We start from the raw sequence: 23,829 nt of genomic DNA on the forward strand, positions 1-23,829 counted from the left end.
ATATATATATATATATATATATATATGTATATAAAATAAGTCTTTTGGTTCCATTTCTATCTTCAAACCTCAATAAGCTGTGGCCTGGTGAAGGAGCCAACAGTGGTGTCTCTGAGCCCATGCTCTTCCCATTCCTTGGCATCTGGAAAACCTACTTGATTTCCTCCTGGAGTGCGGTCTTAAACAGCTGGAGCAGAAGGTAGGCCTCGCGGCGGTTGGAGGCATAGTTATACAGGCTGAAAATCACTGACTCCATGAACTTGGTGGTTTTGTTCTGTGGCATCTGGAAAATCAGCTTGGCCAGATAGATAGGATGAGTCTACAGGGGAGACAGAAACGGCTGATAGTGTATCTCAAGGACAGCCATCAAGTAAAGACAGGCTTTCCAGTGGAAACTTGGGCTGGACAAAGCACTGTCCAATTGTCTCAGGGGTGCAGGAGACAGTCCAGACAAATGGAAGGAGGCAGTCTTTCTTCCTGGGGTCTAGGCATTAGGATTGTGGGAAATGATACTGTAACAGGGTGGTGCCCTGTAACAATACCTTACATGGAGACCAAAACACAGCCATGAAGGCCTCAAGGTCCCAGACCCTGAGGGGTTGGTGGGCATCTTCCGAAGTCCTCTGCTCACCTGGAGCAGGTACAAGAGGTGTTGGTAAGCTTCCAGTTTCTGCCGTTTCTCTTTACTCAGAGACTTTAACCCCTTCTGTTTGTCCAGAACCATCATATCCGACAGCTGTTCCTTATTCTTTTTGGTCAGCTTTTTGCAGTGGGAGACCACCTCCTGCCAGGTGGGGGGAGCAGATACACAATTAGTCCAGGCTAGCACAGAACATAGGGTCTAGAACCAGCATATTGAAAAACCAGAGCTTTCAGCTATTCAAGGCATTCAAGGCATGAGCCAAAGGAGGTAAGTGGCCCCAGGGTGAGGAAGGGCCCTTCCAGCCCTGAGCTTCCCTCTGCACCTCTGCCCTCCAGCAGGAGTTCACAGGAACAATGGGTTTCCAGGCTGACACATCTTGTCTCTTTGTTTTTGCTATTTCTTATTTGACTGCTGTATAAATTTCAGGAGGAGATAGCACTGTATCCCTTCTATTCCATCACTGCTTGTTGGTGTGGTAATTCACAATTTGAGGAGTTGCATATCTGTCTACCTCTGGCCCAGTGAGGTGGGCGCACTCATTATTTCCAATTTAATGGGAAAATGGACTCAGAGGTTAACAGCCACAGGCTCATACAACAAATCAACAGAACCAGGAACTCCAATTTTATTATATCTAGGGCTCTTCCTACTTATCATGTGCCTCCCAAAGTTACTGGAAGTGCAGAGAATCACTTTAACAAGGAACTGAGCCAGGTGAAAAAACCCAGATATTTAAAAAATATTTGGTTAGCAACCAGAGAGTGGCCAGCATTCCCTCTCCAAAGGCAGGGAGACCAGGGTCACAGGCCCCTCACCTGGAGTGTGATCCGGTTCTTTACCAACAGGCCAATCTTGATGTCCATGAGGTTGAGGTCCTGTTCCAGTTGCTGATTGGACCGGATCTTCCTGACTACCTCTTCCTGAAGCTTCAGTAGCTCCGCCTCGGCCAAGAAGTCCTGCTGGCTTTGATTTAAGAGGTGGGCGAACCTGCGCACCACGCTGAGAGGGGGATGGGACATGTGGACTGGCAGGGAGAGAAGGGCATCGGGATTAGGCATGCCCGCCCCGGAGCGGTCCTTACCACCTCCTGACCCTTTTCCCCACGGTCAGTTCCCATTCCGCTTGAGGCCGGCACAACCCAAAGCCAGTTCTGTTCTAACTGGTTTTACTTACAGTTAGAGGGCAGTGGGTAGCCTCCCTGCTAGTTCTGTTCCTGGCCTCATAACCAGGTAGGACATAAGAACTGTCCTCCCTTACTCCTGAATTCACCCCAACCTGGACCTACCCATACATCAGAGTCAGCCTAAGGTCCCTCTGATGATCCCCAACTCTGATTTACTCCTCGCTTCACCCCAAGTTTGCTTCCACCTATCCGCCTCTGCTCAGCCATGCCTGTGCCACACCATCTGCCTGTCGGGAGGGGGCAGTGGGTGGCAGCAGGCAGAGGAATGCTCAGGCTTTATAATGCAAGGAGGTCGGATCTACTGGTGAGTCTCCTTCAGCCGTTTGTAATGGGTATCCGATGAAAGTAAAGCCTCTGAGTGAAGCTACAGGAAATAACAATGAAATAATGAATATATATAATTCGTGTACTATGAGACAGAAAACATTCTAAGTGCCTTAATTATTTAAAACAAGCCTATGAGGTCAGTATATTATAATTTACTGATGAGATCACTTAGGTAAAGAGAGGGTAGATCACTCGAGATTGGGGAGATCAGCTGTTGTGAAGAGAAGAGGGCCCCAGAGGCCAGAATATTTCCCCAGTTTGTAAGTATTCTGCCCTACTCTCTGTTGAACCCACGAGGTCACAGACACACAGATAGATAGGAAAGCCCAGGCCATTTTTCACAACCCAGAGGAGAGAGCAGGCAGCTTACCTAAGGCCCTGTAGTCACCCCGGGCTTTCCTGGCTCGGAAAAATGCCTGGATCTTTACAATGGCATTGACCTACCATGAACACAGATGGGAAAGGGTTTCCGTTTGCCCTAGCCTTGGTCTTAAGGTTGAGTGTGGGGACAGGAGAAGCAGGTTGAGACTCACATTCTTCTGGAAGTAGCCCAGACGCCTCCGGTATTGCCTCCGGGCTGCCCACATGCGGGCCCATGCCTGGATCTGGGAGGAAACAATGCTGCCTCAGCGCTCTCAGCTCAGGGCCTCTCAGTCCCAGACCAGCTCACCATCTCCGAGGAGATGAGAGGGCTGAACAGTTGTTCTCATAGGGCTTGTCAGGGGACAGAATCCTGCCCAAGCCATGATAGCTACCTTGATCACGGCATCCACGTTTGCCTTTAAATACTGCAACCGTTCTAGATAAATCTTCCGCTGCCTGTAGCCCCGCCAATGAGCCTGCACATCAAGAGAGAAAAAGAGATAACCTTAGTTGGTCCCTGCTAGCCTGAGAGGCTTATGGGGAAAGCATGGAATTTCCAGGGAAGGGGGCAGGAGTAGGGGCAGAATTAGAGTGGGAAGAGGAAACTGGCCCTGTTCTCAAGGAACTTCTGACTTTATGCGGGAGCCCAAACGTGCACATAGCCAACCTCATTGCTCTCTGCCCCACTCCCTGGTCTCAATGCACATGTGAACACGTGCAAACACACACCACACAAACACATACCCCACACTAACCCACACCTCCTCACAGAAACTCAACTCTAAGACACAAACTTCAAAGATACTAAGAAAGCATACACCCACTCATCATCTTTACCAAAGCATGTGCTGGATCCCCCAAAATACACTCACACACCCCTATAGCGACCACCCCCACACTATCACACAGAAGTTTTTAGGGGTACACCATGGCATAGAACTACCACCATTTCTGCCAGCAGCCATCTGGGCAGCGGTCTCACTACTCACACTTCCCTTTACCACTGCACCGCCCAGCTGGAAGCAAATCTTCCCAACAAGGTCCCCAGTAATTCATTGTCAGTCAGTGGCCTCTCCTCAACTGGTGAGCTGCAGTCAGAATTTCCCATAAATCGTGCCCTTTGTTCTCTAAAATATACCTCATGGCTACCTTTCAGCATGACCTCCTTCCTAGGAACCACCCAAGTTTGTGTGAATTTAATTTTCTAAATCACCACTTGGACCATTTCTCTTCCATAAGTTCTCAATGATTGGTCCCACACTTCTAACTTTCTACTGGCCCCTTAGCTTTTTAAAGGATTCTAGTGGGAATGGACATTTCTCCTAAGCATATCAATGGTTAACTACCCCTAAACCTGCTTATGCCCATCCTTGCCCCAGTGCCACCTCTACCCACCAAATCCTTCCCACTTCTTAGGGCCCACCTCAAATATCCCGTGTGCTCAGGCTCCAGAGGGTAATCGACCCCACACCTTCGCAGTTTGGTGAATGACAAGCATCTGCTTTTGGCTGGTTAATCTCCCAGCCTGTCCTCAATCTAGCTCCCCTGGCCAGGCTGTCCCCTGGGGTTCCGAGTGTCCCTCTGCGGGGATAGGAGATGAGTGAGGCAGCTTGGCCCCAAGCACCAGCAAGCCACCTTGGAGCCTAGGAGTCAGGAAACCCCATTTTCATGCCTTTCCTCCTCATTCCTTCCTCTCCTACTCCAGGTGTGGCCTGACATGCCCTTGCGGGCTGGAGTGAAAACAGAGGGGTCCTGCCCACCACCACTGGGTGCTCCCTGAAAAAGGACCAATCTGGACTGGTTAGAATTCAAGACTCTAAATGGGGTCCCAGTCAGGGTCAGAACTTTTAGGAGAGATTAAATCTCAGCACACCCACATGGCCTCATCTCTGACTCTTACTTCCCCAGGGGAGGGCAGGTAGCCTGAGGCTCTGGCCACCGCCCACTCTGGACCTCCCAGGACCCAGGCAGAGCCCCTACGGCTCCTGTATTGGTAGCAACTGTGCCCTCTGAGTCCACCGCTCTCCTACCCCTGCTGTGGCTTTTCTGCTCCCTAGAATTGGTGTGATACTCTGGCCTGTGACCAGGAGGGAAGAATCCAATTTAGACCACCTTGTGGTGAGTCTTAAGGTCTCGCTTAAGTTTTGGGACCAAAGCTCCACAATGTAACATTTCATAGCGGCTACCACCAATGGTGCTTACTGCACTGAACGCTGCTAGTAATTTTCCTATTTGACCGCCCTAATGAGCACACGAGGCGAGTGTCACCATTCTGAACGAGGAAATGAGTGTTGGAGAGAGCTGAAGGGCCCCACATCAACTGACCTGGAAGTGACAGGACTAGGGGGCAAACTCCAATCTCTGAGCCCAAAGCCTGAGCTCTCAGTCACCACCCTGCATGCCCCAGGTTATAAGCGAGTGTTTGCCAATCTTAGCTGGTATAGCTGTGTCCCTTGGGGTTCTCTGGCATTATCTTTATGTCCCTACTGTCACAACATCAAACATAACTATATTCCAGGTCCTGATGGGGGAGAGAGGATGTGATCGCTCCTCTGTATGTCTCACACACACCCTCCACTTGGCATTTGCTCAGTTCCAAGTGGCAAACTTCGCAGACACCAGGCATTTGGAGAGGTTTATTAAAGTATCTTTAATCTGCCAACATCCCTCCGAGGCCCTCGGGGTCCTATCTAGCGGGGGAGCTCTCCATTTGTCCCTCCTGCCTTATGGAGTGTCCAGGCTGAGGCCTATCTTCCCAGTTGGCCTCCTGTGCCATTCACTGGGAGGCCAGTCCTGGAAGCTCTGATGGGCCATCTGAAGGCTAGACGAATGAAAAAGGAAAAGGCTAGCTGGAGAGGAAAAGCGGAAGTTCTTTCCCTAAGTGATTTTTTTCTATAAAGTTTAACCACCAACAGCTTTTCACTATTTTTTTGGCCAGAAGTTCTTCTAGTGTCTAACCCTGGTGTCTTAGTAAATCAGATTCCACTTCGCAGCCCTTACGCTCTGGATGGCGGTGGTGACGGCGGCGACTAGAACTTCACTGTCCTTGCCTGCCCGCAAGGCACTGCAGACATTAACTCACTTAAACTTCATTACAGCCCAATAAGGTAGCTACTAGAATTTCCAGAGGAAACTGGGCCAGAGTAAGTCATCTGTCAAGGTCACACAGCTGGGATTCAAACTCAGGTAGTCTGGGCTCCAGAATCCACTACTAAGTTCAGAGACCAAAGAAATCTCCCTAACTGCTCTTGGCAAAAGGAAGTAGGGAGGACAACCTGAAGCTCGGGTTCGCTCGGCCCTAATGACGCAGAAAGCCAGAGCCTGCTACCTGGACTCTTATGACTGCGGGGAGCCAGGTCCTCAGAAAGTGGGAACGTTCAGCAAATCTCTGCCGAGACAGGAAACCACGGAGGCGGGCCTGGAGCCGGATGACAAAGTCGACGTTGGCCTTCCAGAGCTGCTGGCGGTCATGGGCAGCGGTGACCTTGGTGATGGCAGACTGTGGAGGCACGAGAGAGGGCCTGTGGCACCCTGACAGGCGGGCTTCTCCTGGGGCGCCCTCCGTGCCCTTCCTTCCTGGCAGGGGCCCTGCCAACCTGGATCTCCTCCCGTGTCAGATGGGAGGTGTTGAGGCGGCAGCCAAGGGGCTGCTCCCAGGTCCCTTGGAAGGTCTGCAGATGGAAGTAGTATGTGGTGCCATCCTTCAGGTCATGTGGAACCCAGAAAGCTACGTCCCCTAACAGAAGCAAAGTAAGCAGAGGAGACTAAGAGGAGGCAGGAGGTGGCTGGGGCAGCCGAGAAGCAGAGGACCAGGCTGGGCCCTTACCTGGGCAGTGCTTCTTTGCCATGATATCTTCTAGGACTCGCTGGTAGCCGCTAGCACAGTTGGGAACCACCCCTCGGAGGGCCACAGCAGGGTTCCTCAGCACGCGCTCTGTCTGGGCTGCCTTGCCCTCTTTGATGGCCTGATTGATGGCAGCCACGCCGAGAGCCACTGACAAAGCATCAGGAGGGAGCAGTCAGTCCCTCCCTGAGTTCCTCCCGCAGGCCCCGTCCTGTCCACTGGGGAGAGATTCAGAGGACATAAAAACACCCCATCTGATGGAGGGGACAGGGTACTATTCAGGAAGGACACAGACACAGATGAGAAGCAGCAGCAAGCTGCTGTGCTAGGAGGAAAAGTGGCAATAAAGGAAGTCTGCCTGGAGGGGGCGGCAGGGGTCGGGGTCTGGCAGAGACATCAGCTCCCATAGAAACTCAAAGGCAAGATATGGGCAGAAAGCCTCAGCGCAGCGTCTCAGGTGAGTGAAGTCCAAGGAAGGTGGCAGAGGCAATGTCGCACCTCTGTTCCAGTCACTCAGCAACAGGCCGGGGGGCCTCAGACTCAGCTCACGACCGCACACTGTGCATGTGTGCTCACCCTGTCTACTCTCCTCAGAGCCGACCCCTCCCCTCCCGCATGCAAGACTAAACCTCTGACCAGAGCTGAGTGTGGGACCCCAAATCAAGCCATTAGTTGAAAATGGGACAAAATTCTGCCCACCACTCGCTGTTACACGCTCCCATCGTGGGGGAAAGCACAGGTAAGGCCATGGCCTTCGGCTCCCAAGGTTTTCTGCCCAGCAGACCCACAGGAACGCCACCCTTTAGTCCAAGCAGCAACCTTTCTGTTCTGCGGCTGGAGGGGCATTGGAGGTGACTGCAAGGCTGCCTGATTAACTGGACTTCTGCTGAGCCCACCTCCGGCCCTCCCCTCTGCTTCTGGCGCCGCTGCTGGCCACTTACTTCTCTGAGCTGTTTCAGTATCCCGGTTGGCTCTAACCACTTCTTGGCGGATCTCTTCCAACCAGAGCACAGCCCCAGGGTCCCCCGTCACCTGGTAAATCGAGAGGAGAAAAGATGAGCATCCAGTCTGGTCTCTCCAGATGCCGAGGTCCTGCTGCTCAGAGGAACCAACCTGCAGGCCAATAATGTGAGCCACAGGGACAGCACCTTCACCTTTGGCCTGCTGCCAGGCCTACAAGCTTCCTTTCTACCCTACGTTCAGGCCAGCCCAACGTCAACTCAGCTTGTGCACAGCATCCCCAGAACTCTTTTAAGCCCTCAGCATCCACCTTCTCAACAGATCACTTTCTGCCCTGTGTCTCAGCATGGACCAAGTAGAGCCCACATAGGAGGCTCCCCTGACCCACCCCTGGTGCCCGGTCCTTATGCCTTTCATGCGGAATGAAAGTTCATAGCTTTTTTTTTGGAAGTTCATACCTTGTAAGGCTAATTTTGACCCTGACTTTCTCCTTCCCATCCATGCTTTTGTACTGGGGGCGATTACAAGTGGCCATGGGTCAAGTGAGCCCTTACCTGCAACACTGACAGGCCAGATCCCGCTCTTATCTTACCTAACCCCAAATCCTCACTGGACCCCTCCCAACTCACTTCAGTAATGGGCTTTCTGAACTAACATTTTTTCAGATTTTAATTTATGTGGCCTTCTTGGTGGCACAAGGGTTTAAAGAGCAGAGCTATGAAGCTACCACCAGCCACTGCAGCAGAAGTTCAACTCCCAGCTAGGGGGTGACCCACATGGCACAGCAGACCCCTCCTGTCTCACTTGCTATTCCCCTCAATCTGCCTGTTCTGCTTCTCACTCTGTCTCTTGTGAATCCTCTAACCCACCACACCTGTACCCCAGTTCTTGTATGCATCAATAAATAAATCTTTTTTTTTTAAAGATTTATTTATTTATTCATACAGAACTGGGGTACAGGCCAGAGATGCAGAGGGTGAGAGGCTTCACCAGAGACAGAGTGGGGAGCAGAACAGGCAGATGGACGAAGTACACTGCTGAGGGGAGCAGCGGGCGGGTCAGGAGAGGTCTGCCACGCCATGTGGTCACCTCCAGGCCAGGCGGGAATCGAACTCATGCGGAAGTGGCTTTAGCTTCTTAGTGCTGTGCTTTAACCCGCTGCACCACCAGGGAGGGCCAATAAATAAACCTTAAAAAAAAATCCCCTAACTCTCAGATAAGTTCATTATCATCACTTGCTTGCAGGTGAGGGTAATGACACAGAGAGTAGTGAGGAACATGAGCAGGGTTTTAGGCCACCTCAGCCCTCAACCAGACTCTGCTGTCACACGCTCAAAACCCTGTCACAGTTTGAAGCATCTGATTCTACCTTCATCTGAGGAGGTAGGCAGTGTTTTACGGATGGATAAGTAGAGCTCAGAGATGTTAGGGTATGTTCAGGTCACATGGTCACTAAGTGGCAGAGCAGTAAACCCAGCTGGGTTCTGTCTCAGGCCTTTGTTCTTCCCACACACGGCCCCCAATGTCCTCTCTGGGCTGGTAACTGGAGCTCTGTCCAGGGCTTTGGCAATGGGAGCCATCAGCCCCTATTAGATCAGAACCCCTCTTGCACCCCACCCTGGGGAGAACCTATTGCCCTGGTGTTCTCCCAGGATGCAAACTGGGTACAACTCTGTCCACATGGGATGTTCTTTTGCTCCGAGGACCAATGTGGCTAGTGCAAGCTTCACCTGTGCCTTCTGCCTTTTGGCTGCCACAAGGAGGAGATGGTACCGAGGGCCAACAGGGAGGCTGACACCATCCAGGCCGGCAGTGGGAAGCAGCAGGGCAGAGAGAGTCTTCTCGGGGCTGTCTTGGTCCAAAGCTTCATTGATGAGGTTGACAGCAAGGACCTCTGGGAAAAAGAGCTAGTGGGCAGAGGGCCCAGACTTATGCCTAAAGGATAGGGCTGCCCATTTTGGGCTGTGCTCCCCAGGCCCTGCCACTCACGATTGGTCTCTTCCTGAACAAGGGCATTGACCTGGCTCACAGTGGTCTGTAGGTCGTTCCAGCTCAACATGATTCCATCTATTCCACGCACCTGTCGCAGCTTCACCAGAGCATCAAAGTAACTGGCAGCAGGGTGAGAGAGTGCGATAAGCGGTACAAGTATGTCAGACAGAAATCAGGGAACTTCTGAATCACTGCCCTCGCTTGGCCTCCACAACACCATACGCTCTTGGTGCTCTTCTCACCTCACAGGTGTTCTAATCCCCCTCACTGCTAAATACCAGAGCACCCCCTAGGCTCAGCCTGAGATCTTGCTCACTCATATTCTAGGTGATCTCTCCCAATCTCATGGCCTGAATCATGTTCTAATGACTGCCAAGAGCACACTTCCAGAGCATTCACACATCTCAGCTGCCTCCTCGGATCTCCTTGTGAGGTGCTTTTAACAGCTCACAGCTCGACTCCTGGTTTCCTGCTTGACCTGTGTCTCCCATGTTCTTTCCCATCACAGTGAATATCCATTACAGTCTCTCAGCCAAAAATCTCAGCGTCACATCCAACTCTACTCTCTCACACCCAGATCCACCACATAACCAAATGGCTGTCAGAACATACCTAAAATCCACCTCCTCCTCACTGCCTCTGCCACTACCACCCTAGGCAAGCGTCTATCATCTCTCCCCGATTACTCCAACAGACACCAAACAGGTCTCCCCAACTCTCCTACACAGCAGCCGGGGGTCCTGTTAAAAGTAGTCAGATCCTCTCCCTCCTTGCTGAGAGCCCTCCCCTGGCATCCATCCTCAATTGGAGAGAAAGCCATGGGCCACATGTCGGGGCTCAACTACCTCCTCTCCCGTTCTTCTCCCTTCCACACTCCACCCTGCCACGTGGCTACCTGGCATTCTTAGAACACACCAAGCTGACTTCTTCTCAGGGCCTGTGTCCCAGATAGTCTCATGGCCATCACCTATGTTTTCTATGTCTCTCTAAAGTGACTCCCTTCCTTCCCACAGCCACTCTGTGTAAAACGGATACACCATGCCCCCCTTCTTCAATCCCTTTGTCATGTTATTTTCGCCACAGTGACTCTTCTCTTCTACTCATCTGACTTGTTTTTTTGTCTGTTTCCCTCAACTAGGTTTGTTTTTTTGTCTGTTTCCCTAACTAAGTTTGATGAGAGCAGGAACTTTGTTTTGTTCACTGTTGTTTCCCAGCACTCAGAATAGTATCTGGCATGTGAGTGGGTGCTCAAGCCTTCACATGAAAGAATGAATAAAGAGGACAGGGGAATAATGACCGTGAACCACCCACTCTCAGGAAAAACCATAGGCCGGCAAACAGGCCCGGAGGTGGGCTGGTCCAAGAGCAGGGCCTCACACAGAAGATGAATCTCCAGCCAGCGCTCGGAGTCTTGGCTCCATTCCTGCCATCCCCCCTCTCTCAACACGTGGCTAAATCCTTCTCACCGCTGAGCATTGTTTCCTTCCACTTCAGCCAGGCCAGTGGCAGGGTTCACCAGACTGCTCCAGAAGCCGCTGGCATCCCTGGCCTCCAGGGCCTGGTTAATCAGGACCACCGCTGAGAGCATTTCTACAGCCACAAAGAGCTCCTCCTGGTCAAGCTCCTGTGATGGAGGAGAAGCCCAACCAAGGGGGCTGGTGAAGGGCCTGCCATCCCGACCCTAAAGCTCCCCCAGGCCCCAGTGTCTGCCCCCAAGCCCACATTCATGATTCATTCACTAACAGTTACTATACTGGACACTTGGGAATGGCTTACTGGGCGCTCAGTGTATTTCATGTTTCACAGGTGAGCCCGTACACACCTGTGATGTAAATGAAACCTGACTGCTCAGTTCTAGAGCCCACACTCAGCCAGTGGGCTCTACCAGTCTTTTTCTAGTCCCACCCACACATCTAGAAGCTCCTGGGCCTTCGGAGAGGAAGTGAAAGCAGGCATGTCCACACTGTCCCAGCGCCAGGCCTTGTCCTTTTCCCTGCCCAGTCTTCTCCTTTCCAGGCAGCTGCTCTGCTGCTCCCTCTATCTGGAGTACCGTCCTGTCCTATACAAACAGAATGCTGCAAATAATAACAACAGCTAAGACTTAAACCCAGGCTTGTTTCTAAGCACATGTTAACCCATCTAGCTCTTACAATAACCCTATAAAGTAAGTATGTTACTGTTTTCAGTTGACATATGAATTGAAAGTACATGACTTGCTCAAGGTCGCAAAGCTAGGCAGCAGCAGAGTCAGAACTTGGGTGGTTCTGGCTGTAACTTCCACAACCTTAGTCACTATGCTTTACCTCTTAGTACTTATTTTATGTCTCCTCATCATAAACTCTGGTCTTGCGACTATGCCCTCCCTGAGGGCTGTGCCTGGGGTCAGTGTGCTATAAGGGCCTGCTGTGGGGATGACTCTCTACTGAGTCTTCTCTCTTCCAGGAAGCCTTCCAGATTTACTCCTAGTTCCTTGCCCGCCATTTTCCTGGTCTAAATTCTTTCACTTACATCATCTACTCTTCCCTCTCTGGGTCCTCAGGTATACTGGGAGTTCACCTGGGAGAGACCTGTCTCCTCACTGCCAGGGAAGCTGTGTGGACAGGGCTGAAGTGGGACAGCAGAGCAATTACTTCAGTACCTGCAGTATGTCTGGCTCTGTACTCACTCCCTTCTCTGTAGGACAGCTACTCTAACTCACTTCTAGTCACAGCAGTGTTGGGAAAGTTACTTAACCTCTGCATCTCAGTTTCCTAATCTCTAAGAGAAACAATAACACCTTACAGGGTTCTTGTAAAGATTAAATGAGAGTGTAAAGCAGTGTTTGCTCAGGGTATTGAGCAATACACACAGGATGGTAGCCCTCCTCCCGACCCTAACTCCTGCCATCATGCGAGAGCGCTCCCGAGGCTGCTATGGACAGGACTGATCCCTGCTCCGGAAGCCAAGAGCTAAGCCCTCATTTCTGTGGCTTACCCCCTCCTGCTGCTTCTGGAGCACTGCCAGCTCCTGCTGGTACAGAGTTGAGGCAAAGGGGTATACCGGAGGCAGCTGGGCTTCAGGGCACATCAGCTCCTTCACAGTCTCAGCAGCCACTCCCCTCTGGATGGCCCTATTGATCCTCTGTACAGCCCAGAGCACTGCAGAGGAGGAGAGAGGCTATACTGGCCATTCAGTGCCATTTCTACTCTAGGCCCAGTAGGTTCTGATGGGGATCACGAGGGGAAACAGCTTTGCAATTGCTCTTGAAAACTGTTCTGACAGGTTAAAAATGTTTTTCTTTTCTTTTTTTTAAAGATTTATTTATTTGTTCATACAGAACTGGGGTACAGGTCAGAAGCTCAGGGGCGGCGAGAGGCTTCACCAGAGACAGAGTGGGGAGCAGAACAGGCAGATCTACGAAGTACACTGCTGAGGGGAGCAGTGGGCGGGCCAGGAGAGGTCTGCCTCGCCATGTGGTCACCTCCCCGGCAGGCGGGATTCGAACTCATGCAGAAGTGGCTCCAGCTTCTCAGTGCTGTGCTTTAACCAGGGAGGGCCTAAAAATGTTTTTCTAATGTCAAGGAGGGTCTTCCCTGGTGGCGCAACAGGCTAAAGCGCAGCACTATGAAGGTGGCTGCAGCTGCTTCAGTGCGAGTTCGGTCCCTGCCCGAGGTGAACCACATGGCATGGCAGATCTCTCCTGTCTTGCCCGCTGCTCCCCTCAGCAGTGTACTTCATCGGTTGGCCTGTTCTACTCCCCACTGTCTCTGGTGAATCCTATCACTACCCTTGCACCTATGGTCTGTACCCCAGTTCTGTATGCATAAATAAATAAATCTTTGAAAAAATATGTCCAGGAGGAAAAGGGGCTGGGTAGCTTTAAGAAGACTCTTTGAAAAGCAATCTAGCAGGCTTAGAAGCTGAGTAACTCAGCAGGTACCCGGAGTGACATCACAGGGTAGTGAGCTCCTAAGGAGGTGAGAAATAGATTGACAGGAGGCTATGGAAGGTAACTAGATGAAGATAGTCAAGAGGTTCTAGGGATGCACGGAGGTAAAAAGAGCTAGCATCAAAAAGCAAAGCCATTTGGGCTGTAAAGGGACAGAATAAATTAAAAAGGGTCACAGTGCATCAATGTAGTTTCAGCTGCCAAGCACTAGGTCTTACAAAATACCAAGCAGATAGGGTCACTGGCACCAGGGAGCACACATCGACTGGGGAGAATGAATACAAATACCTTAGAGCCCTGCTGCCTCTGCTGCGAGGTGCTTCCCCCTCCCCAAATGCTAGGGCAGTGCAAGGGAGGAGGGATTCCAGTGGGAGCGAGTAGGATGACTTCACAGAGGAGGAAATATTGCAGGCAGCTCTGGAGGAAGTTTTCAGTAGCTTCCGACAGGTGAAAATGTGGGAGAAGCAAAATCCAGAGGACTAGAGACCCGGTGGTAGGAGGGCTAGGGGCAGGCTCTTGGGCTGAAGAGAAGGGAGTGGGGAGAGCTCAGGAAAGGTCTTATTAAAGCCAACAATAAATAATGACGAGCCCCCAAGGTCTGAAGATATTCAACAAAGAAGGTCAATCAGATCTGTGCTGGAAAGATGACTTTGGCGCAGCTGTGGGAATGAGCTAAGCGACACGGCGGGCAGTTCCTCAGGAGTGCCGGGGGGCCATGCAAGCTGAAAAGAAAGTCCTGGCTAAGGCAAACGGTTACTGAGCGACGTCAAAGCTGACAAGTCAAAACCAGGGAAGCAAGCGCAGCAGGTCTGGTGGCCACAGGCTACTGCATGGGGCCTTTGCACCCCTCTCTCCTCTCTTGCTCCCTAGGAGGGAGGCAATCACTGACTCACATGCTGTTAGTAAGAATTATATTTCTATACAGCGTTTTTAAGGAAAACAGTTGGATCAGGAATTTTTCTCTCATCTGAGAGATCAATACATTTCAGACCCCACAGAAAACTGCTGCAGGCTAAAACTGCCAAAATACAAGGGAGTCGCCTGGAAGGAAGCGGCATGCCCAGGAGTCCAGCCTGGACAGTACTGATTTCCATTATCTCTAAGGCCATGATGAACCAGTCTGCAGTGTCCCTCCAGGACACTGAGAGAGCCAGGAAAGAGGCACACCCCCTAGGGGAGGAAGCCCTCGCCAGGTGGAGGTCAGGCGGCGGTTTGCATTGTGTCACACAGAAGCTGGCAAAGGGTCCAAGAGCCAGTAAGAGTCTAGAACTGACTTACTGGCTTGCTCCTGATCACCCTTCATGTTGGCTGCAGTCACACCATCTTGGACCTCCTCCTTTTCCAGAAGCTCCTCCAGGCCCAGCTCCTGAAAGAGGGAAGCTTGCAGTAGAGAGGATCCTCCTGGGGCGCTGACCTGCTCCAGGAGCTGCCAGCAGGAGCACTCAGCCCCACCACTCACCCTCCTGCAAACCTGCTTCTCCCCTTTAGGCCAATAAACCTGGCGCACCGGCTCTACTAACCAGTCTCTAACCTCAGACTTTTATGATTTAGCAAGGTCTGAAACAACATAGGTACCACAAATGTAGAATGTCAAGGAGAGAGAGAGTTAGTAGCACTGAAATCAGACTGCTAAGTTGAGGAGCCAATTTAGCAATGGGGGAGCTTGTCACTGCCTACTAGAACCCCTCCCTCCCCCATCGCCAGTAAATCTGAAAGACTCTCAGGGGAGAAGCTGATCAGTCCAGATTACTGGGCTTTGGGGTAATCTAACCATTTATTTACTTACTTGTTTTGTGACTCCCCTGACCTAACCATTTAAACGTGTCATCAGCACTTACTGAATACCAAGAACTGACAGTGGTAATGCTGGAAGAAGAGCCCACCCGTCTTAGAGGAGGTGCAGCCAGCGAAGCCCAACCTGTGCTTTCTGCTCTCTGTCTGAGCTCAGCTGTGCCAGGTACCAATCAGCAAAGTCTCGTCTCACTCCTTGAAGGGCCAGTGCAGGGTCTTGAAGGGCCTTAAGCAAGGCCTCAGGGCTCTGTCTTTCCAGGGCCTCATCAACCACTTCTAGTGCTCCATGGACTGAAATGAAAAAGACCAAGATTCCAAAATGGACTGTCTGAGAAAGTCCACCCCTTACCATCCTGGCCTAGGAATCTGCCTTCTTCTTGTCTGCCCAGTTATCCCCACCGCTGCCCCCACCTTTCCAGTACACATTTGGTCCAGCCCAAATTCTTCAGTCTGATCTTCACAGCCTTCCTGACCCACCACCTGAGGATGTCCTGACCCAAATAAGCAGGTGCCCACTCTGTTCTGGTCTTCAAGCGCATTTCCTGCCTGATCTCTTCCTCCCCATTTCCACTCCCTTGTGGAAGGACTAGAGCTAACTGCTCCCAGCACCAATCGCTCTGCCCTCTCCAAAAATCTCCATGAAACAGACACCCCTTTAACAGGAGCCACTTCTCCAGACATCGATAGTCAGAAAGTAGAACACAGACAACCTGAATTTTCATCTTAAACTGGAATAAGGGTTGGTCCAAGTGAGATCATGGGGTCTCTGTTCTAGGAAAAGACATCCCCAAACCTCCCAGAGCAGGGGTTTATCCTGAAGTACCTCCAAATCCCTTGTGGTCTATCTCTCTTACCATTGACACGGTTGATGTTGCCCTGGATTTCAGCCTGAGTTAGGTAGCAGTCATAGATGTCCTGGTTTTCTCCAGCATCCTGTAAAAAACACACTGGGTGGGAACCTGGGAAAACCAAATCAGTCTCTACCTGCCCCTCTCCCTGTCTATACCTATTTATACTTTTGGGGATCTCCCCAAGGCCAAAGGTTAGTGTGGTCAGAAGCTATCTAGGAAATTGAGGGTCTAATCTCATGGCATGAACGGTGAATCAAACCACTCTTCAGAATATTCAGGGAAGTTCTCACCCAGTTCTATATTCCAGAACCTCTCAGCCTTCCTGGAATACCCAATCCCCCAGTGTCTCTTCTCTTCTGCATTCTCACTGTTCTCCTTTAAAATAACTGACAAACAACAGTTTTTCTAAACAGCTAAGGAAACTAGAGACAAGACAGACAGGAGTCCTGGTTCACTCAAGCTTGTCGGCTTCAACCCCTGCATTCTAGGTGCCTCCTTACGCGGTTCCTGGCATTGGCAGCTTTCTCCATCTTGGCCTGGGCCAGCAGCTCCTGGTAGATGGCTGCCAAGGGCTCGCGAACATTTCCCAGCAGAGCATTAGGGTTCTGCAAAGCAGCCAGGGTGTCCTCCACTACCCCTTGCTCCACTGCCTCATTGATGGCAAGAACAGCGGCATGGACTGGGAGGGGACATTGAAACAAGGTCAGGAAGCCACAACAAACCCCAGGCCAGTTGCAGGCTGCTCTGTACATCACGCCCCTTTTCTCCCCACAGGTGCCGGGCCAATAAGGTGGCTTGATGGCCCTGTTTGTGGATGAGACATACCCAACAATCAAAGGCGGCGGGCCGAGTCCCCCCCACTGTCACTTGCAATCACCTCTAGCAGGGCAGAGGTCTGTCCCTACCTGCAGCCTCATCCACTGAGAGCTCATTGGCCAGAATGCCCCCAATCTTGCTGAAGGCAGGCAGCTGGAGTCCATATTTGGCCAGTTCAGAGGCCATGTTGCTGAGTTCCTCAGCTGCAATGACACAGGTGCTCTTCATCAGGCCCAGAAACCCCCAAGGCCCCGCCTGGACATGCTATGAGGTTGGGGAAGGCTCTGGGCGTACCTGTGAACTTCACCTTCCCGTACAGATCATGTATCTGTGGGGCCAATCCCAGACGGAAAAGGAAGAGACTGAAAAGAACGGAAGACATTGGAGCCTATTCATTGACATACTTCCCATGCTGGGTTTGCAGACGATCAGGCTACTCTCAGTCCTGAGGGAGGGGTGTTCTTTAAGTCAGCCAGAGGCAAGTGCTATGAAAGAGAATAAGACCCTGTCGGAGGTAGAGGGTTTGGGAAGGCTTGACAGAGCAGGGAGCATCACTGGATGGAAAGAGAAGGTAGAAAGGGAAAAACAAGTGGAGACACACTGAGCCAGAGTACAGAAGCTTGAAAGGACACAGGAAAAGAAGCTAGGGACACTGGAAATGGTCACTCCGTGATTTAACCACAGTGTGACTGTGAGTAGGAACAAACAACCGCCCCAGTTCACACTAAGTGACTTGTACATGACACTCTTGCTGGATATTGTTCTGATTCCTTTGTGCCCCAGTCACAAGCTAAAAACTCTTCCCTACCCTTAAATGTGCCCACACACACGCATGTAAATCTAATACAACTATGTAAACCTAAAGTTTCTCTCTCATGAGAAGGGCTTGCTGTGGTCAACCTTCCACCCTTCCTGCTGTTATTGTTAGCTGCATCCATGAAGAGAAAGCTAGATGACAAAGTCTGGGCTGTCTCACCTGAGTGCGTGAATGCAGTAGACTACTCGGGGCATGTTCTTCTTGTCATAGATGTCTGTGGTCTCTGGGAAGAAGGTCTAGGGGAGAAATCAGCCAGTTAGTACCACTGCAGCACCTTAAATTAGCAGCACCAGATATGGAGGTAGGCAGCTGAAGAGGGCATGTCCGCTCTCACCTAGAATGTGTGCTCCTTCTGGCCTGGGCTTCTAGGTCAGTCTCCCCTACCATCTATATAGCCAGTCCAGAGTAAATGATGGCACTGGCCACAAACACACAACTGCAGATTAAGCAAATACCAGACAAGGCAATCCAGGGTATAGGATGTGGCTCATATACTCCAAGATAAACGCTGTTTGTCTGTCTGTCCTGTCGACACAGTGAGCCTGGGCACCATACATCAAACTCTATCCGGAAAGGTGCAAGCAGAAAGCTGGCTGTACCCTCAGAGAGACCAATGTGGCATATGTTGCCAAAGACCAAGGGGTGAAGTATAACATCCCTGACTGCCAACACAGTTGGAGGGTGGGTCCCTTCAAAAACTAAGTGGCGGGGCCCTCCATGGTAGCACAATGGGTTAAACCACAACCCTATGTGAAATTATCACAACCACTGCAGCATGAGTTCAACCCCTGCCCAGGGAGCTGACCCACATGGCATGGCGGACCTCTCCAGACCTGCCCACTGCTCCTCTCAGCAGTGTGTTTCAGTATATCTACCTGTTCTGCTCCCCACTCTGTCTCTAGTGACTCCTATAACTACCCACACCTCTGGCCTGTACCCCAGTTCTTGTATGCATAAGTAAATAAATCTTAAAAATACATAAAGGAATAAAAATTGAGTTGCCCTGGCATGGCTTCCCAGGCCACTGAGCAACTGTGACAAGGTCTAACCTCAACACTTCTTGGTTACTTCAGATTCATAAGAAAGAACCAAATCTGGAGACCTGAAAGTGTTTCGGCCCTACTAAGGGATAAGCGGCCTCTCACGTCCCTGCCTCCCACCAAGCTTATTTCTTTAATGCCATTTCCTTGCCTGGTAGTTCTCATCGCAGTTAAGAAAACAAAGCAGAAAGAAGTCATACACTTATCCTATCTTAATTTGTGTAGTTCTTTCCAACTCACAAAGGGTGAGTTATTCAGGTCGTGATGACTCCTGACAACCTAAGGTAGACAGGGCAGAGATTACAGGTCTCCTTTTACAGGTCAGAAATACACTGACAAAGGGTGAGAGGACATATAGCATGTGTCAGCTGGGGTCTCCCCCTTGGGATGTGTGTGCCCTTGTTCACCCAGGTCTCACTGCCTAAGGTAGCTTGCGCAGAACACAATTTGGGCCGGTGCACATTCACCATCTTCTAGCCACGGGATAGTGGAGGCAGAGACCAAGTAACCTGGTTCAAAGCCACACAGCCCCAAGGAACTTGGTGCTCAGACTAAGTTAGTTTAGAAGACACTAAAGGGTCCCTAGGAGACTGTGTGGTGGGAGTGGGGCTGGGGGCTGGTGAAGGATAAAGAGCCAATCTTGAGGCCCACTCTTACCGAAGGCAGACCAATGTGGGCTATTGCAGACAGCCAAAAGTTGATGTTGTCTGTGTGACGGAAGTGCAAGCCAGTTGCCTGAAAGAGAATAGAATCTATTTTCATAGTTCTCAGGGTTCCCTATGGCCAGAACCCAGACCACAGCTAGGAGATTCAAGGGGTAGGGGGGAGGCAGAGGGCCTTGCCCTATGCATTTTCTGTCACCCCCAGGACAGAATCACTTAGGCAGACAGAAACCATCAGGAATGGATGACCCAGCTGGACACTTGGGAAGGATGCACAGGGATGGGACTAATATCCTAGAGTCTGTAACTGGGATGGGTTGGGGGACGGCGGGGAAGAATGCAAGGAAGGGCAGAATACCTTGCAGGTACCATAAGGTGACAAAACCCACAGCCTCCAAGTGTAGACTGGGCATAGAAAATTCTTCTTGGAAGGTTTATATCGGGGGCACCTTAGAACATACCTAGGCAAGTGTCCTTAACTGGCAAGGCTAATACACACCTCCTGGCTGCGAGACACAATTGATACTTGTTGTTCTTGTGCAATGATTACCAGCACTTTTATTCTCTCATCTTCATTAGTGTCAGTTTGGACAATAATTATGTTGCCATCTTTCAGCTTTGAGAAGGGGCAGTTAAAGGGAAGAAGAGAGAAAGTAGAGGCCTCTTTTCCCCACCTGGTACCGTAACTGCTCCAAGTCATAGATCTTTTTCAAGGGAACCACAGAGGGTGCAAAACAATGGCCTAGTTTGGCCAACAGGACTCCATTCCGAAGGCTCTCCTCCAGCTCCACTGGGGAAGGAAGCTCCTCCTTCAGGCAGGCCTCCATCCAGCTGAGGGGACAAGAGCACACGCTGACCCACACTGGCAGGCCGCAGCAGTTCCATCTAACCACAGGACCCTCCACCGCCCCAGCCCCCAGTAAACAGCCTGACTTTGTCCACTCTCTGACCATTGCCTGCTGTTCTCATTTTCTCCCAATTGTCCTGAACACCTGGATTGGTCAGTCGCCTGCCTCCAGTCACCTAGAAAATCTTCCCTGACAGCTCTTGCACTTGCCAGATCATGCCTGGGAGCTGAATCTGCTCACTTTTTTCATTCTGCATGTTTTCTGAGAACCAAGGAAGGTCATATCTGCCTGAATGATCTATACAGCCCATAACCTAGCTTTGACGATGATGATGAAGGGAATGGAGAACCCTCCCGTGAGGAAGAGCAGCACAAAGAGGAGGTCACAGCCCACAGAAGACCTGCTTCCCACCCAGCACCTCCACTTCACCTCTCTGAGCTTCATCTATAGTCTGCAGAATGGAAATAACATGACCCATACATCCTGCCAATTGCCAGGATTAAATGAGCTCATGAATGTGAAAATTCTATTTGAATATAAATGTAAAATGTTATTATTGCTAGTGGTTGCATGAGGGAGAAAATAAGGGCTCTTCAGCTGGGATCTGCAAAGTTTCCACATACTGGGTCTCTAGGAAAGTGTCTGTTTTCTTTTTTAAAGATTTATTTATTTATGCATACAGAACTGGGGTACAGGACAGAGGTGCAAGGGTGGTGAGAGGATTTACTGTAGTCAGAGCAGGGAGCAGAGCAGGCAGACTGATGAAGTGCACTGCTGAGGGGAGCGGGGGGAGAGACAGGAGAGGTCTGCTGTGCCATGTGGGTCACCTCCGGGTTGGGGATCGAACTGGCACTGATGTGGCTGCGGCCAGCTGCAGTGCTGCGTTTTAACTGCTGCAGTACCAGGGAGGGCCAGAAAGTGTCTGTTTTCAAAGACAGAGCCAGTCACACTTGCTCCATGCCTTCACTGCTACAAACATCTGGTTTCCTATCTATCCCTGCTACCTATTTTTTTTGGAGAACATTAAAAATATATTCATTAAAAGGAAAGATTTAAGTGTATCCTGCCTTTCCTAGGCAGACTGAATTTCAAGGTAACCAAATATCCCTAAGATGATAAGGAAAAGTTTTTCTTTTTCTTTTTTAAAGATTTATTTATTTATGCATACAAGAACTGCGGTACAAGCCAGAAGTGCGGGGATGGGGTGGTGAGAGGATTCACTAGAGACATAGCAGGGAGCAGAACAGGCAGATTAACTGAAATACACTGCTAAGGGGAAGCAGCGGGTGGGTCAGGAGAGGTCTGCTGCACCATGTGGGTCACCTCCCTGGCCAGGAATCGAACTTGTGCTGCAGTGGCTTTGGAGAGCTTTGCAGTACTGCGCTTTAACCCGTTATACCACCAGGGAGGGCCCGGGAAAGTTTTTCTTTAGGAAAGAATTTCAGCTGATAAGTGTGGGGGAAATGCCAATTAAAAAATTGTCACTTTGCATCAGGAAAAATACTGGAGAGTTTCACTCACAGCAGGAGTGTAAAGGACCAGGGAAGAAAATAATAATATAATGAACAACTATATACCAGAGAAGTTTTATGGGAGTGGAGTGGGGAATGGGATAAAAAATGGGGGCAGAAGGGAAATACACTGGACTATGGTGATGGCACACGGGTGAACTGGTAGTGGGAAGCCCATGGGGATTACAACTGAGATGGAAAAAGACACAAAATGATGTAAAAATAAACTATTATTAAAAAAAAAAAGAAAAACAGAGGGAAAAAATGGTCACTTTGCAACTCTAATAAACCAATAAATTCTATGATGACCAACAACAGATGAAGGCCTTAGCTGAAAAGTTAATAGGGAAGTTTATAAAATAGAGATCAAGTTTTACAATATGTGCTCCCGAGTCAGACTAGCATCACTGAAAGTGGGACGAGAAAACATCATATTCCACCTAAGGTGTGAGAGGAAGTGCATACCATAAAAAAAGTTGAATCCGAACCCACTCAAGACTTCAGAGCCAAGATCCATTTACAGGAAATATGGATATATAGGAACAAGGTAAGTGACAAGGAGACAAAGACAGAATATAGAGAGTTCTACAAAGCAAATGACCTGGTTTCTTCAATAAGCCAATGACATAAAGAACTGAAAAGGGAAAGTGGGCTGTTCTAAATTAAAGATGATTAAGAGAGGGCCTCCCTAGTGGCTCAAGGGGTTAAGTCTCAGCACTATCAAGCTCTGGGCAGCTACTGCAGTCTGAGTTCGATCCCCAGCCAGGGAGCTGACACAGAGCAGGCAGCAGACCTCTCCTATCTTGCCAGCTGCTCCCCTGACAGTGTACTTCAATAGATTTGCCTGTTCTGCTCCCTACTCTGTCTCTAGTGAATCCTCCCACTCCCTCCCCATGCCTCTGGCCCACACCCCATTCTTATATGCATAAATAAATAAAAATAAATCTATTTTAAAAAATGATTGAGACAGTACAACCAAACTTAATACAATACTTTTTAAGTTGAAAAGCCTTAAATGTGGATTTTTTTAGAGAATCAGGAAATTCTGAAAATAGCCTGGGTGTTGATTTTCCAAGGATTAATGGGGTAATTTAGTTGGGCATTATAATGGCATGGTTATATAGCAAATACCCATATATTTTAGAGACATGTATAGAATATGTAGGAGAACAAAAGGATATTATGTTGCCTTTGTTTGCAAATGATACAACTATCTTTGCAGAAAATCTGAAAGAATGTGATTTAAAAAAAAGAAACAACTCCCAGGAACTTCAGTGATTATAAAGATTGCAAGATATAGATTAATATAGAAAAGTCAACCACTTTTCTTGTATTCTAGCAGTGACAAGTATAATTTGAAATTAAGAATACAATGTTTCTCAAAAATGAAGTCTGTACAAGATCTATATGAATAAAACTATATAATTATGATGAATGAAATCAAAGAACTAAATAGATATTTTATATTCATGAATAGAAAGACTCTGTAGTGTCAAGATGTCAGTTCTTCCCAACTTCCTCTATAGATTTAATGTAAGCCCAATCAAAATCCCTACAAGAAATTTTGTGTATATTGACATACTGATTTTAAAATTCATATGAAGGGGTAAAAGACACAGAATAGCTAACATACTAGAATAAAGTTGAAAGACTAATACTACCCAACTTCAAGATTCCCTACAGGGCCTCCCTGCTGGTACAAATGGTTAAGTCTCAGCACTGTGAAGCTATCTGCATCATGAATTTGATCCCCACCCAGCCATGTGGCCCACATGGCACACAGATCTCTCCTGTCTTGCCTGCTGCTCCCCTTGGCAGAGTATTTCAGTGGATCCACCTGCTCTGCTCCCCATTCTGTCTCTGGTGAATCCTCTCACCACTCCCCCATATTGCTGGCCTACACCCCAGCTCTTGTATGCATAAATAAAAAATAAAACCTAAAAAAAATTTACTAGAGTCACTGTAGTCAAGATGTGATATTAGTAGAAAACAAATAGATGGATGGGCCAGAATAGACCTCATAAACAGACCCACATAAACAGTCATTTGTCAAATAAATGAATAAAGGCAATACGCACAAAAATATATGGAGAACTGACGAAACTCGAGAAAAATAAAGTAAACAACCCCATCAAAAAATGGGCAGGAGAGCTAAAAAGACACTTCTCCAAAGAGGAAATGCAGATGGCCAACAAGCATACGAAAAAATGTTTAACATCACTCGTAATAAGGGAGATGCAAATTAAAACCACA

The 23,829-nt window shown here is 49.5% G+C and overlaps 1 protein-coding gene across 1 annotated transcript in view; it reads right to left on the reverse strand.

The window, feature by feature from the left end:
• IQGAP3 (IQ motif containing GTPase activating protein 3) overlaps positions 1-23,829 on the reverse strand; it is a 37,994-nt gene that overhangs the window by 10,480 nt on the left and 3,685 nt on the right. Inside the window, exons 2-24 of the mRNA XM_012733273.1 lie at positions 19,892-20,048; positions 19,213-19,290; positions 17,675-17,751; positions 16,993-17,060; positions 16,788-16,901; positions 16,383-16,561; positions 15,886-15,964; positions 15,159-15,322; positions 14,519-14,606; positions 12,286-12,449; positions 10,779-10,936; positions 9,310-9,431; positions 9,051-9,214; positions 7,302-7,392; positions 6,343-6,510; positions 6,113-6,252; positions 5,845-6,015; positions 2,909-2,992; positions 2,687-2,758; positions 2,524-2,593; positions 1,459-1,667; positions 632-784; positions 156-319 (exon numbers count right to left, since the gene is read on the reverse strand). Of these exons, the coding sequence (XP_012588727.1) occupies positions 156-319; positions 632-784; positions 1,459-1,667; positions 2,524-2,593; positions 2,687-2,758; positions 2,909-2,992; positions 5,845-6,015; positions 6,113-6,252; positions 6,343-6,510; positions 7,302-7,392; positions 9,051-9,214; positions 9,310-9,431; positions 10,779-10,936; positions 12,286-12,449; positions 14,519-14,606; positions 15,159-15,322; positions 15,886-15,964; positions 16,383-16,561; positions 16,788-16,901; positions 16,993-17,060; positions 17,675-17,751; positions 19,213-19,290; positions 19,892-20,048 (2,934 nt within the window). The remainder of the gene's footprint in view (positions 1-155; positions 320-631; positions 785-1,458; positions 1,668-2,523; positions 2,594-2,686; positions 2,759-2,908; positions 2,993-5,844; positions 6,016-6,112; positions 6,253-6,342; positions 6,511-7,301; positions 7,393-9,050; positions 9,215-9,309; positions 9,432-10,778; positions 10,937-12,285; positions 12,450-14,518; positions 14,607-15,158; positions 15,323-15,885; positions 15,965-16,382; positions 16,562-16,787; positions 16,902-16,992; positions 17,061-17,674; positions 17,752-19,212; positions 19,291-19,891; positions 20,049-23,829) is intronic.

This window comes from Condylura cristata, unplaced genomic scaffold (genome assembly GCF_000260355.1).
Source record: "Condylura cristata isolate star-nosed mole 26May11 unplaced genomic scaffold, ConCri1.0 scaffold00040, whole genome shotgun sequence".
In the NCBI taxonomy this organism is placed as follows: domain Eukaryota; kingdom Metazoa; phylum Chordata; class Mammalia; order Eulipotyphla; family Talpidae; genus Condylura; species Condylura cristata.